This window comes from Malaya genurostris, chromosome 3 (genome assembly GCF_030247185.1).
Source record: "Malaya genurostris strain Urasoe2022 chromosome 3, Malgen_1.1, whole genome shotgun sequence".
Classification (NCBI taxonomy): domain Eukaryota; kingdom Metazoa; phylum Arthropoda; class Insecta; order Diptera; family Culicidae; genus Malaya; species Malaya genurostris.
The window spans coordinates 246,753,464-246,772,300 of NC_080572.1; the positions used below are offsets into that span (position 1 = coordinate 246,753,464).

Sequence of the window (18,837 nt, forward strand, 5' to 3'; positions counted from 1 at the left end):
AACTCTGAACTCTGAACTCTGAACTCTGAATTCTGAACTCTGAACTCTGAACTCTGAACTCAGAACACTGAACTCTGAACACTGAACTCTGAACTCTGCTCTCTGAACTCTGAACTCTGAACTCTGAACTCTGAACTCTGAACTCTGAACTCTGAACTCTGAACTCTGAACTCTGAACTCTGAACTCTGAACTCTGAACTCTGAACTCTGAACTCTGAACTCTGAACTCTGAACTCTGAACTCTGAACTCTGAACACTGAACTCTGAACTCTGAACTCTGAACTCTGAACTCTGAACTCTGAACTCTGAACTCTGAACTCTGAACTCTGAACTCTGAACTCTGAACTCTGAACTCTGAACTCTGAACTCTGAACTCTGAACTCTGAACAGTGAACTCTGAACTGTGAACTTTGAACTTTGAACTCTGAACTCTGAACTCTGAACTCTGAACTCTGAACTCTGAACTCTGAACTCTGAACTCTGAACTCTGAACTCTGAACTCTGAACTCTGAACTCTAAACTCTGAACTCTGAACTCTGAACTCTGAACTCTGAACTCTGAACACTGAATTCTGAACTCTGAACTCCAAACTCTGAACTCTGAACTCTGAACTCTGAACTCTGAACTCTGAACTCTGAACTCTGAACTCTGAACAGTGAACTCTGAACTGTGAACTTTGAACTTTGAACTCTGAACTCTGAACTATGAACTCTGAACTCTGAATTCTGAACTCTGAACTCTGAACTCTGAACTCTGAACTCTGAAATCTGAACTCTGAACTCTGAACTCTGAACTCTGAATTCTGAATTCTGAACTCTGAACTCTGAACTCTGAACTCTGAACTCTGAACTCTGAACTCTAAACTCTGAACTCTGAACTCTGAACTCTGAACTCTGAACTCTGGACACCGAATTCTGAACTCTGAACTCCAAACTCTGAACTCTGAGCTCTGAACTCTGAACTCTGAACTCTGAACTCTGAACTCTGAACTCTGAACTCTGAACTCTGAACTCTGAACTCTGAACTCTGAACTCTGAACTCTGAACTCTGAACTCTGAACTCTGAACTCTGAACTCTGAACTCTGAACTCTGAACTCTGAACTCTGAACTCTGAACTCTGAACTCTGAACTCTGAACTCTGAACTCTGAACTCTGAACTCTAAACTCTGAACTCTGAACTCTGAACACTGAATTCTGAACTCTGAACTTCAAACTCTGAACTCTGAACTCTGAACTCTGAACTCTGAACTCTGAACTCTGAACTCTGAACTCTGAACTCTGAACTCTGAACTCTGAACTCTGAACTCTGAACTCTGAACTCTGAACTCTGAACTCTGAACTCTGAACTCTGAACTCTGAACTCTGAACTCTGAACTCTGAACTCTGAACTCTGAACTCTGAACTCTGAACTCTGAACTCTGAACTCTGAACTCTGAACTCTTAACTCTGAACTCTGAACTCTGAACTCTGAACTCTGAACTCTGAACTCTGAACTCTGAACTCTGAACTCTGAACTCTGAACTCTGAACTCTGAACTCTGAACTCTGAACTCTGAACTCTGAACTCTGAACTCTGAACTCTGAACTCTGAACTCTGAACTCTGAACTCTGAACTCTGAACTCTTAACTCTTAACTCTGAACTCTGAACTCTGAACTCTGAACTCTGAACTCTGAACTCTGAACTCTGAACTCTGAACTCTGAACTCTGAACTCTGAACTCTGAACTCTGAACTCTGAACTCTGAACTCTGAACTCTGAACTCTGAACTCTGAACTCTGAACTCTGAACTCTGAATTCTGAACTCTGAATTCTGAACTCTGAACTCTGATCTCTGAACTCTGAACTCTGAATTCTGAACTCTGAACTCTGAACTCTGAACTCTGAATTCTGAACTCTGAACTCTGAACTCTGAACTCTGAACTCTGAACTATTCTTATCTGATCTGGTGTCGTTTATTCGATAGTATTTTATTTGAAGATAGAACTACGGAATCAATTGGTCTTAATAAAATTGAAATATCTTATCAATAACGAAATAAGAAATAATAACTAATTTTGATGCTCAACAGATATTTTACAATTTCTTAATTCTTTCGATGAAATTTCAAGTATCGCTATGACAGCACAGAAACATCAAGACAAGATATGATGGTTAGATTTGTTATTATTTTGGTAACCCCGGGTAGATGAGCATTGGAATGATTGTGTTTATCTTGAAGGAAATTACACCTTTAAAAAGGCGGGTGGGTAATGTCAGAAACATAACTGGATGACGGGAATAATATAATCATACGTACTATTTGATTGAATTAAGAATTCTAACAGTATAAAGGGGAGCACGTGAGAACAAAAAGTTACAGGGTTTTGAATAGGACAAGACCGATTACAATGACATTGAAAATGCAATGTTGAAATTCATTCAAAAATTCATTTATATTAGGAAAAATCACAACAAGAAATTTAGACCATCTAGGATTTCTAAATTTAAGTTAGGAATTTATGTGACATTAATTTCAATCACTCACTTGTCAAACCCGTTTCGAAACTACATATTATATAGTGATTTGAAAAAATATCCGTAAACCGAAACTACTAACGAACGAAACTTGTCGTAAACCCACTGCACTCTATCACTGAGAATATTCCGTATTTTTATGTATCGTTTTTATACGATACGCTTTGTGCGATGATTCGTTCATTTCAAGTAGTTGGAGTTTTACGCACCTTATTTTGGCACTAAATTTCACTGCAATTCTTGTTCATACCAAACATATTAGAGAACTTCAACATTGAATTATTCGTGGTTAGCTCATAATACTGAAAATTTTGTCATGAATTACGATGGTATGGAGTAAAAATTTATATTACTGCGTTGAATACAACAAAAGATATTTAGGATTTTTGTACACATTGAATTTTGGGAAGGCGCCACATAGTCAAGTAAGATCAAAATGTCAAAAATCAAGTTTTTGAGAACAAAATGTTCTTCTTAGCTAGTAACACGACTTATTAAGTGATTTGGTAACAATAAAAATAATAACAATAAAAATGGGATTCATATTTTTCGTTCGTTTAAAAAACACTTGCAGTTCAGAATAGTATTCGTAAAAGTTTGAATCGTTCCTCATAACGTTAAATATAACCCATTTTTATTGACTTCTCGGTTTTGCGTTGATTTTTTATTATTCGGGTGATTTTAGATTATAAATAAAGAGTGAGTATTATTTTGATTTACGATATATATATTAAAAGTTAGAACAATTTTGTCACAAAAAATCAAAAATAATCATAAGAAAAAAGTTTGATTGGAACATTTAATTTTTTACAAAGCAAGTTCACTTTTTCACACAATAACCGATAACTTCCAGGCATTTTTTGCTTCGCTACACCATCTTTACAAAGCACTTTGCATAGAAGCTCCCCGCTTGCAAGTTGAATTAGTTTCCAACGGTGTATAGACCGAAGTGCGTTCAAAGTAAGGAAGTCACTCCACTCGGGACTTTGTCAGTAACATTGAAGCAAAGTCGTGGCATTACATTCCTTTTGTGGAATTTGGCCTTTCTGTTCCCACAGACTTCGCAGCCGATTCGTACTGTACAGAATCATTGCATGGCTAGTACTATGGATCCTACTGACACTAAGAATCCTTCCAGGTCGGTGCTCGAACATACAACAACTGGGTTGTAAGACCAGCGCCCTATGCATTGAACCGCCAACCCGGGACATAACATTAGCTCATGCCATTTTTGAAATTATTACACCAACCTTCTCATTACGAATTACTGTCCTATTACAGTACGAACTTTACTGTTAGTGGAAGAAAAGATTATCGTGGACATTTCTCCCTGTACGCACAGATGGGCAAATGACTGCTGGATCAAAAAATCACCTAAAATAGTACGCGTACGAAAGATATAGGCACAAGTTGAAGTGTGCTTCGACTTGCCGATTTTTAAACATAAGCAAACGGTCCTTACTTTTCGAATATGCCTCGCAGATTTATTTTTGAATCCATTTTACTCTAAAAAATCAGTGAACAAGTTAGGAAACGCAAGCTGGGACATTTTTCATAATCAAAAACGCTGGGAGAAATGAGAATAAAAACTTTTTTTTCCATCACGCTACCCTACTGAAAGGGCAAGCGAATTTTGTTTTTTTCTTTCGAGCCTCGTACCCAGAGGAGTTTCCCGTCCCTTCCATTTGCGAAAAAAGACAGCAAAAGGTAAATCACAATCACCACCATAATTCAATTTCTGGCAGTTATTTATTCCAAAAACCGATTACATCCCGAATTGACTATTCTCCACCCCTGTTCCCTAGCAGACAACGGTAGGCTAAGATCCGATGTAAAAGATAATGGAAGGCGGAAACGAATATCAGAAGGTCACTGATGTAGCCTTTTCCCGCCGTCCGTTTTCTGAATGGATACGAGATGCTAATCTACTTACATGCCGGCTGAGCCGTGTCGAGTATTCAGCATTCAAACACGGTAGACACCTCTGCTGGGTGGGACGATTACTGGCTCGTCTCGATTGCAATTGAGGCCAGTACGAACCGACGAATAGCTGGCCCTAGTTTAGATCTTCCGGCCAAAGGACCGCTCGGTGGAATAATGGTGAACAGCACTCTGAAAAGCTCTTTTTGACGCCTCGTCTAACGTTCATTGCCGGCGGGAGGGTTTTCTGTAAACTGTATAAGCTTTTGTCACTGTCTCTCTCTCTCTCCCTCTCTTTTCACTAAAATATCCGCTCAGTATGACGACTACGCTAAACGGGTGCTCTTATCTAAGCTACTTATGTTCTCCAACAGTGAAGAGGAGCTTTGGGAAAGTTTTTCCTTTTTTATTAAATGCTGATGCCGTTCTGTTTGAACTGGATAGGAGACATTTCTAAGCGTTGAGTCGGTCTAGTATCAACAATGACACATTCATCATTACTATAGCAACAAGTTTCAAACTATTCTCGTCTAAAATTTACTAAATAATCTCAACCGTTTGAAGTTTCCCTCCATTGCTATCAATCAAGCGACTAAAACATATCTCTCAAAGCCACCAGGACGTCTAGCGAAATCGGTTTCGGCGAAGTTTCAAATTGTGTACACAAATCGGCAACCAGCGGAGCCTATCCTAGACAGATGAAAATGATCAACAGGCTGCCAAGATACGGTGGGAATGTATTTTCTTACGATAAACTTTTATCAGTTCGATTGATGCTCTCCGGAATAGAACTTCCACTAGTGATTTGTTTTTATCGACATCTCAATCATTCCGGTTACGTTATGAATCAATTGAACACGCATCCCTGTCTGTCAGGCACGGTATTTTGCGAATTTCGGGTGGGAAATAGTATGGTAACCCAACCCATCTTCATCTCAATTCTTTCATTCAATAAACCATCTGGAGACGTCTGCTAACTCTATTTTATGCGATCGGTTCTTACGACTCGAATTTTGGTTTCGCCAAATATTTTCACTTCAATCTGGTAACGATATTTTTTATTGTAGAATGCCAGACAAAGATACAGATTACAATGTAATCCGTTGATTGTAGACCGAATAATTCTTGAAGAAATATGAGACAGACTTTTAGAATGAATTCAGGCGCCCTTTCCCCTTTTTCGTTTAGTCATATAAAAGGAGCCTAGGAAGGTTTTTACTGAAAGTGTTAAGTGTTCAATTAAACTCATGCCAGCAAAATTATTTATCCCCTGTCAGAGTATGCTAGGGTGTAAATTCTACGGAACGATTCGAAGCATCTTATTTTTTATTCTCTTTACAGCCGACTTGTTAGAGAAGTGACGTTCCATGGTTACTGGTCTAACTGATGTGAATTTGTTTTTGGACATCTACTAACAAGCAAACAAGTTGAATTAGTTCTGAGGACAGTTTTGAGGACTAAACAGGAGGGTTTTATAGTTTTTTTTACAAAATGGTTATACCACGGTGAGGTAGGCGGTTCCGTGCATAAGTCGTTGGTCTTACGTTGGCCAGTTGTCGTATGTTCGAGCTCCGACCTGGAAGGATTTTTAGTGTCAGTAGATTCTGTACGCAACGAATCGACTACGAAGACTGTTGAAACAGAATGGAATGTAACACTCAAACTTTTGTCACGGGGACCAAAATTTGAAAGATCGCAAACAGGACCCCATACGTCAAAGGTCGAATGAGATAATTGTGATAGTGTTTGCTTGAAAACTGTCATTAGGCTGTTCTTTTTCAGACCTGTCGAAACATACGGAGGTAATCAGGCCTGTACCCAGGATTTCGTTTCGGAAGGAGCCTTTTAGATAAAAAAAATAATGTTACAAAAGATTACTTATGTACCTAATCCTTGGTGTGCCTTTTATCGATGGTTTTTAACTAGCACTTTAAACTTTTCTACTGGAACTGTCATTATGGAGCAACGGAAAACATCTTTTAAATTTATAGGTAATATTAGTAGATGGTCATACAAATTTACTTTGGCTATACTGGTTTCGGAATCAGGTTCCCGAAAGTCCTCGGCTCTTCAATTGTTAAAATGGATCAGGGTCATTTCGCCGGAAAGGTTATTTCACCGAATGACATTTCACCGAATGGGCCATTTCGCCGAAAGCCATTTCTCCGAAAGAGTCATTTCGCCGAATCTTGAAATCGTCTTAAAATTGTAATTGGAATTGATTTAAAATAAAGACAAATGAAAGTTAACGCACGCTTTGTTGACCTAAGAAGTGTATCGAAAATAAGCTATTCACATACATTTGTGTTGTACGCATGTATTTGTGATGGTTTTTCATGCTCAGATCACAGCATGCTGTGCGTTTGGTTGTCAGCTTTCGTTTGTTTACTTGTTTGTGCGATTGAAATTCTACGTTTTCAAAATGTCGCGTATGGAAAAGGAAGTGAAAATTGAGGTTCTTCACACATGGCTAAGTGAGAAGGGTATTACTATGCGGAAATTGACGAAGCGGTTTGGAATTCATTATGCCAGTGTTAAAACCATCATTAGTAAGTTCGGAACAGTATTCTTTGAATGAGCTACCAGGAAAAGGCAGAAAACCCGGTTCTTCCAACCCGAAACTGGACCAGAAAGTGGTATCTCTAATCATGAAGAACAAATCAATATCAATACGTGATTTGGCCAAAAAAAGCAGGAACGAGTGTCGGAATGATCCAGCGTATCAAGAGGCGAGATCACCTGAAAACCTACAAGAAGCAGAAAATTTCGAAACGAAATGTAGAACAGAAGAATCGTGCATCAACAAGGGCCCGGAAATTGTATTCGCGTATTTTGCAGTATCCTGATGCAAGCGTTTTGATGGACAATGATGCTTATATAAAGGAGAACTCAAAATCCCTTCCAGGTCCACAATACTTCACTGTCGTCATTGGGGAGGATGTGAGCATGCGAACAGGTCGAGAAATTCGGTCGAAAGGTATGGCAAGCAATACGTTCCTGTGGTTTGAAGTCAACCATTTTTTAAACTACCGGAACTATAAATGTAGAAATCTATCTCTAGAAGAGATTGCTGCCTTTATATAAGAATCATAGTACACCTCGACTGTTTTGGCCGGATTTAGCGTCGGCTCACTATGCCAAAACCGCTCTCAATTGGCTTGCGGAAAAGGGTATGAATTTCATTGAGGAAAATATCAATCCACCAAATTTTCCTCAGCTTCGACCCATCGAACGTTACTGGACAATCGTGAAGAGGGTGTTCAAACAAACTGGTAAGGCAGCTGGGAACATGCAGGAGTTCAAAAAAATTTGGGCTCAAGTGTCCAAAAAATGCGATGCAACACTTTTCCGGAACTTGATGAAGAGCGTACGATCAAAAGTTCAGAAATTCGTGAAGGATTAACTTAAATTTCATCCGGTTTTCATTATGCTCAAGTTTAACCTCATACAATAAAGTATCAATTTTTAGTTTGAATAAAATATCGTGTTTTATCATAAATTGGAAGACAAATTTGTGGATAGCTTATTATCATTCGTAACAGTTGATTGTTTGAAATATCGCTTCCTGAATTGTAACGGTGCATTTATACTAAAGATTGACTTATTTCCGACAAATATTTTCTACCAGAAATATAACGTAGAGCAAATGAGAGTAAAAAATATAGTAGAATGCAAAATTTTGAAGGCGATTATTTCATTTCGGATTTTCTATTTCAGTATAAGAAACTATCAGAATTCTCTATGGGTTTATTTTCTGGCATTCAGAAGGGCGAATTTGCGGATTTTTCTACGATATTAAACACTGCTCGGAGCATTTTGCTCGAATGCGAATCAATCAAATGCTGGCTTTGTTCGCACTCGTTTAGTTCGGGTTTTGCACTGCTAATCAAATTATACTAAATTTTTACTAAACTATTGCTTTTAACCTCCGATTTCCAAAGAAGCAATCTTTATAGTTTTTTAGAGAACGTTTAGAGTAATTAGGAGGACTGATTTTGCATAATGTTACCCATCGTTGTCAATTTTTCGTTGAATTTTGCTTCACTACAAACGACCAGCAGCTGGATGACGCAATCGATTTTCGTTAAAGGTTTTAATTGGCTCTTCGAGCATCCCGCAATTGATTCAATACTGACCTGAAATATTCATACTGGAACTGTACCTGATCCAACCGGAATGATACACTTGCTTTACTTCCTGTTCAGTCAACTGCAAGCTGTAACTGTAAATATATCAAGTGTTAACTTTTTATACCTGTCCAGCTACGAGAAAAGCGTTATGAATGTTCCTCTTTGATACTCGTTACGACATATTTCAGACAACTTTAATTTTGAATCATCAGCGATTATTCCACACAACTGATAATGTTATTATAAATTTATGATCATATTTCATGGCATGTAGCAAATATTATATTGATACATCAAGAGACATTCACGATCAAAAACTAATCACTCTCTTAGAGGGTAAATTTTGAACAGGTTCTGCATAGTAAAGTAATTCGTATTTGTGACAAAACCGCGTAACTCAGAGCAAAAAAATCGATTAGCTTTGAAAATCCGCGTAAAACCCCGTGAAAGAAACCACACGAAAAACCGCATAAAAAGGCCTGAGTGTATTTAGTTGTGGGTTTTTTAATACACATTCATATAAAATCACTTTCTGAATTTACATTTAATTTTATGCACATATTTGGAACAAGAAATTGAATATTGGATTACATACTACATTATACTACCGAAAATACTAACATAAATTGCTGAACACATGTCCGATGGTATGGAGAAAAATTATGTTGCTGATTTAAGTACAACAAGAAATATTCTACCCATTCTTTGGTAGAGTCAATTTTAAAAAGGCACCCCATATTAAAGTAAGACGTATTTCCTTCAAAAGTCCCTATGAAAAATTGGAACTGAATCAGACATAAGTAAGTAGTGGTGGTCAAGATTGGAAAATTTTCGATTTTTCAAAATCACCAAAGTGGGAGCTACATGAAATTTCCGAAATAAAAAACTGAAGCTCTTAAACACGAATAAACTTATATTATTTTTTCACACTTCCGAATATAGATAATCGCTAGTATTAGTTGATTGTGTAACCTTTGCCACTTTTACTACTTCGTTTCCTAAAATGTAACGGTGTACCTTTACTGAAGTACTACTTACTGACGACAAATATATTCTACCTTACAATTAAATAATGCAAAACAAATGAGAATATAAAAAATAAAACAAGAGCTTTCTACTTTTCTCCCGGTAGTAAAAGTCTCATTTCAAACCGGACGAAGAGGAGAATGTCGAGTCGTGGTTGATGGATCGGAAGATTATGAACGTCTTATCCGATATTTGTCCGAGAAACTTCATAAATTTTATTCATATGATATAAAATCAGACAGACCCTTCAAGGCTGTCTTGAAAGGCTTATCAAGTGATCAAAGTACTGATGAAATTGAAAATGAACTAAAAGAATTGCTTGGTTTTGCCCCTTCCCAAGTAATACTTATGAAAAAAAGAGCGAATGGTACTTCTAAACCACGCTCTGGAATTTCCCATGAACTTTACCTAATACACTTTAATCGAAGTGATGTAAACAATTTGAAAACTTTAGAAAAAGTACGTTTCATTTCCCACATTAAAATTCATTGGGAACATTATAAACGGCATAATCGTATTGCAAACTTAACGCAATGTCGTCGTTGCCAAGGCTTCGGCCATGGAACGAAAAATTGTCATATGGGTATACGGTGTTTGAATTGTGGTAAATCGCACTCGAAAGACGTTTGTCCAATGAATGAAACAACCACTGATAAATTTTCGTGTTCAAATTGCGATGGAAATCATAAAACCAATTATTTGAAATATCCTGTCAGGGAAACAAATTTAAACGCTCGTTCGCTTAGACAACAAGTTAAATCAACGACCCTAAATTTATAGAACATACCTGAAAATAAAAAAAAAGTTACAAATGCCACGCCTAATTCTTCTAAGACACTTATTTCTTCGAATTTAGAAAAAAAACAGGTACGCCTTCCAATTCGTCTAATAAACGAATACAATTTATTGGCAGGTAGATCGACCTCGTCATCATCTTTTTCTAACGACAGTTACGCTTTGGTAACAGGTAGTCAACTACCACTTAATTCTTCTAATGTAAACAATCAAAACACAGGAACGCCATTCAGTTCATCTTCTAACGAAAACAATTTATTAATAGGTAGATCGGCCATCTTCTTCTTCTTCTTATGGCAGTTAAACATTAAATTTTACCTTCTTTCAATACTAAAGTTATTGAAAGCTTGGGAATCGAAGTTGAAACCATTCATGGAATTTATTTCATCGCTGGAGCATATTTGCCATTTCAATGCACCGGCGAACAATTGAATTTCTTTACGATTTACAAAAACTCACAAGATATCGACTGAAATTTTTCGTAATAGGGGACTTAAATGCAAAGCATGTCCAGTGGAATTGTAGGCAAAATAACAGTAATGGTAAAATACTTCATAATCAACTCTCAGCTGGTTACTTCACAATTCTTCATCCCAGTAATCCGACTTGTTTCTCTTCCGTGAAAAACCCGTCTTCAATTGATCTGATTCTAACGGATCAAAGTCACATTTGTAGTGAACCGATTACACATGCGGACTTTGACTCAGATCATCTTCCTGTAACATTCAGACTTTCCAACGAAGCTATAATTAATCCAATTAGTTCTATATTCAACTATCATAGCGCTAATTGGTTGGATTACAGATCTCAAATAGAAAATTATGTGGATCATGAAACTATTTTAGAAAATTCTGCGGACATCGACACAGCAATTGATAATTTGAATCATTACATTATCGAAGCTAGAAATCTTTCAGTTCTCAATGCTCAAACTAAATTAAACTCTCCTATCATCGATGACAATCTTGAACTGCTCATTCGGTCGAAGAACATATCAATGTTCTCGTGATCCTGCTATGGAAAACATAGTTAAGGATTTACAAAAAGAAATTAAGCATAGATTTACTCTTTTGCGAAATGAAAATTTCGCTAAAGAAGTTGAACAAATTAATCCTTATTGTAAACCTTCCTGGAAACTTTTTAAGGTTCTTAAGAAAGCTCAGAAACCAATTCCTGCTCTCAAGGAAGGAAATCAAATACTTCTTACAAATGGCGATAGAGCTCAAAAACTTGCTCAGCAGTTCGAGAGTGTCCACATTTTTAATTTGAACGTTGTGAGTCCTATTGAAAATGAAGTCTCACTGAAATATGATCATATTTCAACTCAAGTGTTATCACAAGATGACATTATTGAGACGAATTTTGATGAAATTAAGTCAATTATTAAGAAACTTAAAAACATGAAGGCTCCTGGTAATGATGGAATTTTTAATATTCTTATTGAAAATTTTCCCGATGTTGCCTTGAGACTCTTGGTTAAAATTTTCAACAAGTGTTTTTCTTTAGCTTACTTCCAAAAAAAATGGAAAAAACGCTACAGTAATTGCTATCCTCAAACTCGATAAAAACCCAGCAGAAACATCAAGCTATCGACCAATTAGTTGACTTTCTTTTATCAGTAAACTTTTTGAAAAAATTATCTTGTTGAGAATGATGTCTCGTATAAATGAGAATTCATTTTTTTTACCAGAGCAGTTTGGATTTCGTCATGAACATTCAACTACTCATCAACTTGTCAGAGAAACGAACATGATAAAAGCAAATAAATCTTCTGGGTTATCCCTGGAGTTGCTCTTTTAGACATAGAAAAAGCATTCGACAGTGTTTGGCACAAACGTTTAATAGCAAAAATGTCTGATTTCCAGTTTCCTATTTATTTGATCAAAATGATTCAAAATTATTTAACTGATCGTACTCTTCAGGTTAGCTATCAGAATTGTAAATCTGAATTGCTACCCGTACGAGCCGGTGTTCCGCAGGGTTCGAGTGTAGCTCCAATCTTGTATAATATTTTCACTTCTGATCTTCCAAATCTACCCGTTGGTTGTCAGAAATCGCTATTCTGTGACGACACAAGTCTGTTAGCCACAGGTAGAAATCTAAGAGTGATCTGCAGTCGCCTACAAAGAAGTTTAAATATTTTCAGTGATTATCTGTCAAAATGGAAAATCAAACCAAATGCAGCAAAAACGCAATTAATTATCTTTCCTCACAAGCCAAGAGCTTCTTTTCTTAAACCAAACAATAATCACATTCTCAAATTGAATGGCTTGGAATTGACATGGTCTGATCAAGCTAAATACTTAGGTTTAACGTATGACAAAAAACTCACTTTCAAGGATCACATTGAAGGAATCCAGGCAAAGTGTAATAAATCAAAGACAAAACGTAAACTTTAATGAAACTGGGAATCACCATAAATTTGGGGGTTCACTGCTACACCTAGCATAAATTTGGGGGTTTTGTTGATTATATTTCTGATGACATGGAGAAAGAAATTATGTTTTGTCAAATTAAAATCTATTGGGTGTAATTCAAAACGAGATTATTTTAGAATCAACGTCATTTCATTATGTTCCCCTGCATTTACCAAATTTGGGTGCTTCATCAACAGAGCGGAATTTTTGAACATGTAAAAATTAGCAACAAACTACCAAAGACTGTTGCCGCAAAATTGCCAACTCTATATGACCAACAATTGAAATGCTACAGTTAATATAAAATTATATATAACATAACTTTTCATCGGTTTCTACTATACAAACAAGAGTCTAATTTCATTAGATATATTGAATAATAATTAATAACACAAAAACTTCGACCTTACTCAAGAGCAGTGCGGTAAAATTTCATTTTCAGTCGAATAATATAAGATGAAAATGAAATTTACGGCCGCTGACCGTCAGCGTATCCTTACTAATTCATTTGACTTTTGCTGCCATTTTCAAGTGAAGCTCCCAGAATTCATCGTCAGTTGAATAGTCGTAGCTAGTCATTTGAAGTTTTGCTTGCTCAGTTTCAAATGCCAAGTAGTATAGCTGCTTCAGTGTCTTCGCTCTTGGTAGTAAGCAGATTCGAACGAATAGAATTATAAATGAAGTAAAGTATTAAAAATGAAAACTAAAGGAGGAAACAATTAATTTATGTTTATTCTGTGATTGATATTTCAGCAATCTGGTTTGTCTTTCATCTATTATCTTGAACCAATTGGAATGTTTACATGAACCTCATTTGAAGGCCGCTCTCACACTATTGAAAGAGATATTTTGTTACTTCAAGAGATCAACTGACGGTGGTTAAACTGAGCCTCGATTGAAGAGAAACGAGATGAACTGAATGCTGCCCGTTCGAGCCGTCAGTCAGAGAGTGAAGTTTACTGCAGTGGAGAGATCGTCAACGTGTTCCACATTCAGTTTCAATTGAATTGAATGAAGTTTTACTGCACTGCTCAAGAGTGATTAAAGAACAATAATTCTAATGTGAAATTACTTTGCATATGTTACATGTCTTTAGAAATATTCCACATAGTTTTCAATGAAAACAAAAAATTTAGTATGACAAGTAGAAATTTTAATTTGTTTACTCAATAGCAATACAATATTTCCAAACGCCAGCTTTATGTCAACTATTTACAATCATACACAATGTTGATTGCTAATAGAAGAAATCGTTCCTGATACAAGCCCTTTCAACTCCGTGACTACCGTACCGCCCTTCACCAGCTCAATCAACCGACCGTTCCCAAATCGCCCAAATTAGTACTTGAATGTGACTTGTTAACTGTCTCCCCAGTTACTACCGGTACTAATTTTATGCGCTCTTTCGGCCTACCTTTCAAGGTGAACATAAACCGGAAGTACCGGTCCGTCCGTTCCCTCCGAATGTGGCAGCAGGTCCTCCCTCGTCTAAAGTTGTAACCAACTCAGCTTAGTTAGGTTCACTCGTCCTGGCTGGCTTGTTGGCTGACTGTTGCGTTGTGCCTCCCTCCCCCATTGGAGACCAATGAAAGTGAAAGCCTTTTTATTGGGCGTCATTATGGCTTAGCAGAAAGTATCCCATATATAATCAACTTGGCTTCAGTTCACACTTCCGGAATAGGCCTTAAACAACCAGTGAGAATGGTCTTCGAGAAATGCGAGGAAATAAAATAAAAAAAAAGGGGCGGTGGCACGATTCCGATGGAAACCCTTGTTGACTCGCGACAACGGATGGAATGTTTTTTTTTCTTTCTCTACCCGTCCCCGCCGTTGTTGCTCGTGAACGGAGAAAAGTTTTTGAACGTAGCATTTAACGATGATGCAAATTTGATGAAGCAAAAATCATACGATGCTTTTATGTGGTGCTTTTTGTGGTGAAAATGACTCGGTTTTACTAGTTACATTTGTGTTCACGAATGAAAAGCAGTGATCTTTTCCCATTCGAACAATTCAATGGGACAATAAGTTTGCGTTTCTGTTCAGAATTATTGTTTGTTATATATGGATTCTCATCCCTCGATACGGTTTGTGTACAACTGAGATTACACTAGAACCGATTCAGTCTTTTTCATTCAACTGATATTATTTATTGAAGAAGTATTCCAATTTTTGGATAAATAATTATAGTCGTGGTAATAAAAATTTTACTGGAGCCTTTCTCAAAATTTCGCCGAGGCCGGAAATAAAGAGCCAAAATTCATATGCCATTCGATTCAGTTCATGGAGAACGGAATCTTTGACTCCGCGGCTCTAAAATATAGGATTTTGGGTTAGTCACTTCCTCGTGGCTTTTAACGGAAATTAATGCATATTTAAAAAAAACACAAATATTGAATTGTTGCTGAAGGTTGAAGCTACACAACTGTATAGAGACTTGGATAAAAACTCATTTATAATAAATGCTTTTTCGAATTTCCTAGAAATGTCCTGCATAGCCCCGATCTCCCCTACATTTTTATTAAGCAAAGTTGCGGGAATATGAACAATGTGTAGAAATGCACCCTCTAATGGCTTCAAATTTTGAAAAGTTTTAGTTATATATTGAAAGAAATACTTACCAAATGAAAGATTTTCCACTATAATTTATTAAATTGATCATTTTTGTTAGCGAATTCCTAAGCACTTCGCTCCACGCAATTCAGGTAATACTGCCCCGTAAACTTGACACAACAACTTTGACGATTATTCAATTAGTAGAAAATACAGCATTGAGCAGCAGCATGTGTTTTTCGCGTGAATATTCTTCGTTGTGCTTAGCTTTCATAAAATTATTTTTATGACCGTCGTTTTAAATGAATTGTAATTGAAATTTTGGAACCGTGAGACAAATCAAAGATAGAAATTATGTGAAATCTTAAAATTATTCCTTCCAATCTAAACGTGTAACAATCGACTAAGCATTCCATGAGTTGTAGAAGTGGGATCCTCTATAAAGTTTTTGTCATTATTTATGGTACTTCCAGAAACGGTATTCAGAGACCAGCATAACCAAATGAATTCATGAATTAGTATGACGAATAAATTGAAATAGTTTTGAGCCCATCTTTGAAGATTTTTTCAGTTTGAATTTTAAAAACTCTTAACCCTGTAATTTCAAAATTGGAAAGTCAGAATCGGATAAAATTCACCAATTTTGTATGGGACCATAAGTTTATTTTAATTTGAATTTTTGTTTATTAAAATCGTTTTTTACTTATTTTTAGATTCTCTATTCGCGATACTTTCGGGAACGGAAATCGATGTAGCCGAAGTCAGTTAAATACGCCTAATGGATTGTTACCCATTTCATTAGATTCGAAATTTTTGAAAATCAGTGTAGCCATCTTAGCGAATTCCAATTTTGGCACACTCTCTCCAGCATATCGGTCGGTATTTTTTGAATGAATGCTTCCAGTGCGTCAATCGTTACTGGTATATTCGTGTTGACATGAGCTTTAACATGACCCCACAATAATTAGCTTAAAGACGTTGAATCACATAATCTAGGCAGACAATTGACGAGCCCAAAACGTGAGATAAACTGTTCACCGAAGGTGGCTCTCAATTTGATCATTGTTTCGCGTGCCGAGTGGGATGTGGCACCGCCTTGTTGAACCCACATGTCAGGTATTTTGGGAAAAAACAATCATCAATCATCACACGGTAGCGATTGCCATTCACAGTAACGTTCCGTCCGTCGTCGCTTTTGAAGAAGTACGGCCCGATGATGCCACCGATCCGCAATCCACACCGAACAGTGACTTTTTGGGATGCATTGGTAGCTCTGCAAAGTTTCTGACTGGTCTTCACTCCAGATGGGCAATTTCGCTCGTTGACGTATCCATTCAACAGGAAATGAGCTTCGACAATGAACAAAATTTTTCGATAGAAAAGTGGATAACCGATAATGAACTTTGATAGTGAATTTCTAGAATTTGCAAGCATTGTTCGTTCGTAAGTCGATTCATAAATAATAATTTATAGACACAACTGAGCAAGTTTGACAATGACAAAAGAAGCGATATACGCGTGATCTATCGAAAAGCAGTGTTTCCAGAAAGATCCCAACAAAAAATCACCCTTTATAACCTACACACTTAGAAAATTTCTCAGGATTCGGTAATTTTTTACCGAATTTTCAACAGCTGAACGTTCGGTAATCAGTTCGGTAATTAAATTGATTACCGATCGTTCGGTAATTGCTGAACTGTCAAACAACTACCGTAAACTGTAAGCCAAATGAATCTAACTGATTGTTCGGTAATTTTTTGTTTATTTGTTTTCCTTTGGTTAAAGTTCTGGATTTTCATATTTAAAAAAAACAACACAAATTCACAAAAACGAATGAAGAATGTTCCAGCCTGTTGTGGCTATAGTTTTATTCGGCCCTCGAACGATTTGTGTAGGCAGCAAGTGGACAAGTGATACAATTTTTTTCCTCCTATAAGTAAACAAAAAGCTTTTACTGGTTCCAATGTTTAAAAAAATGTTTCACCTGCATCTCAATCCATTCGATGAACTCTTTAAGATTTTTTTCGTTTGGTTAATAAAAATCACTGAAAATTTTAATAACTGTTTGACAGTTAGTTTCACGACAATCAGTTTTCTCAGAAATTCGGTTATTGGAAGATAATTTTGTTGTTGTTGTTGTTGTTGTTGTTGTTGTTGTTGTTGTTGTTGTTGTTGTTGTTGTTGTTGTTGTTGTTGTTGTTGTTGTTGTTGTTGTTGTTGTTGTTGTTGTTGTTGTTGTTGTTGTTGTTGCTGTTGTTGTTGTTGTTGTTGTTGTTGTTGTTGTTGTTGTTGTTGTTGTTGTTGTTGTTGTTGTTGTTGTTGTTGTTGTTGTTGTTGTTGTTGTTGTTGTTGTTGTTGTTGTTGTTGTTGTTGTTGTTGTTGTTGTTGTTGTTGTTGTTGTTGTTGTTGTTGTTGTTGTTGTTGTTGTTGTTGTTGTTGTTGTTGTTGTTGTTGTTGTTGTTGTTGTTGTTGTTGTTGTTGTTGTTGTTGTTGTTGTTGTTGTTGTTGTTGTTGTTGTTGTTGTTGTTGTTGTTGTTGTTGTTGTTGTTGTTGTTGTTGTTGTTGTTGTTGTTGTTGTTGTTGTTGTTGTTGTTGTTGTTGTTGTTGTTGTTGTTGTCCTCTTTTTCTTTTTCTTCTTCTTCCTCTTTTTCTTTCTTTTAAACTCTGCTTATTGTCCCTTGGTGTACTTTGGGATGGGAATCTTTACAATTTTTAACCATATGTGATTTTTATAACGATATCTGTTCACTGTGGTATTCTTTGAATAAAACGTTCAACTTTAAGGATTACTTAGTGCAAGAGATGTTCGGTGAAGTTCCAAATTTTTGAAACTAAAAAATTCGTGTCAATAAATTCTTGCTAATGAAAACTAATAAATTCTTGTCATTTATGATTCAACTTCGTGCATGTGGAACTAGTTCGCACAATGAATGCAATCTTCTAAAGGGTGATTTTTTAAGAGCTTGAGAACTTTTTTAAACAATAAAACGCATAAAATTTGCAAAATCTCATCGGTTCTTTATTTTAAACGTTAGATTGGTACATGACATTTACTTTTTGAAGATAATTTCATTTAAATGTTGACCGCGGCTGCGTCTTAGGTGGTCCATTCGGAAAATCCGCTTTTTTATCGACAAATTTTGTTCAGCGATGAGGCTCATTTCTGGTTGAATGGCTACGTAAATAAGCAAAATTGCCGCATTTGGAGTGAAGAGCAACCAGAAGCCGTTCAAGAACTGCCCATGCATCCCGAAAAATGCACTGTTTGGTGTGGTTTGTACGCTGGTGGAATCATTGGACCGTATTTTTTCAAAGATGCTGTTGGACGCAACGTTACAGTGAATGGCGATCGCTATCGTTCGATGCTAACAAACTTTTTGTTGCCAAAAATGGAAGAACTGAACTTGGTAGACATGTGGTTTCAACAAGATGGCGCTACATGCCACACAGCTCGCGATTCTATGGCCATTTTGAGGGAAAACTTC

At 36.6% G+C, this 18,837-nt stretch overlaps 1 protein-coding gene across 1 annotated transcript in view; it reads right to left on the reverse strand.

Moving 5' to 3' along the window:
• Positions 1-17,956, reverse strand: part of LOC131434277 (UPF0746 protein DDB_G0281095-like) — a gene marked incomplete at its 5' end in the record, with an annotated part of 50,059 nt that extends 32,103 nt beyond the window's left edge. Inside the window, one exon of the mRNA XM_058600941.1 lies at positions 17,493-17,956. Within this exon, the coding sequence (XP_058456924.1) occupies positions 17,493-17,956 (464 nt within the window). The remainder of the gene's footprint in view (positions 1-17,492) is intronic.
• Positions 17,957-18,837: the final 881 nt, after the last annotated feature.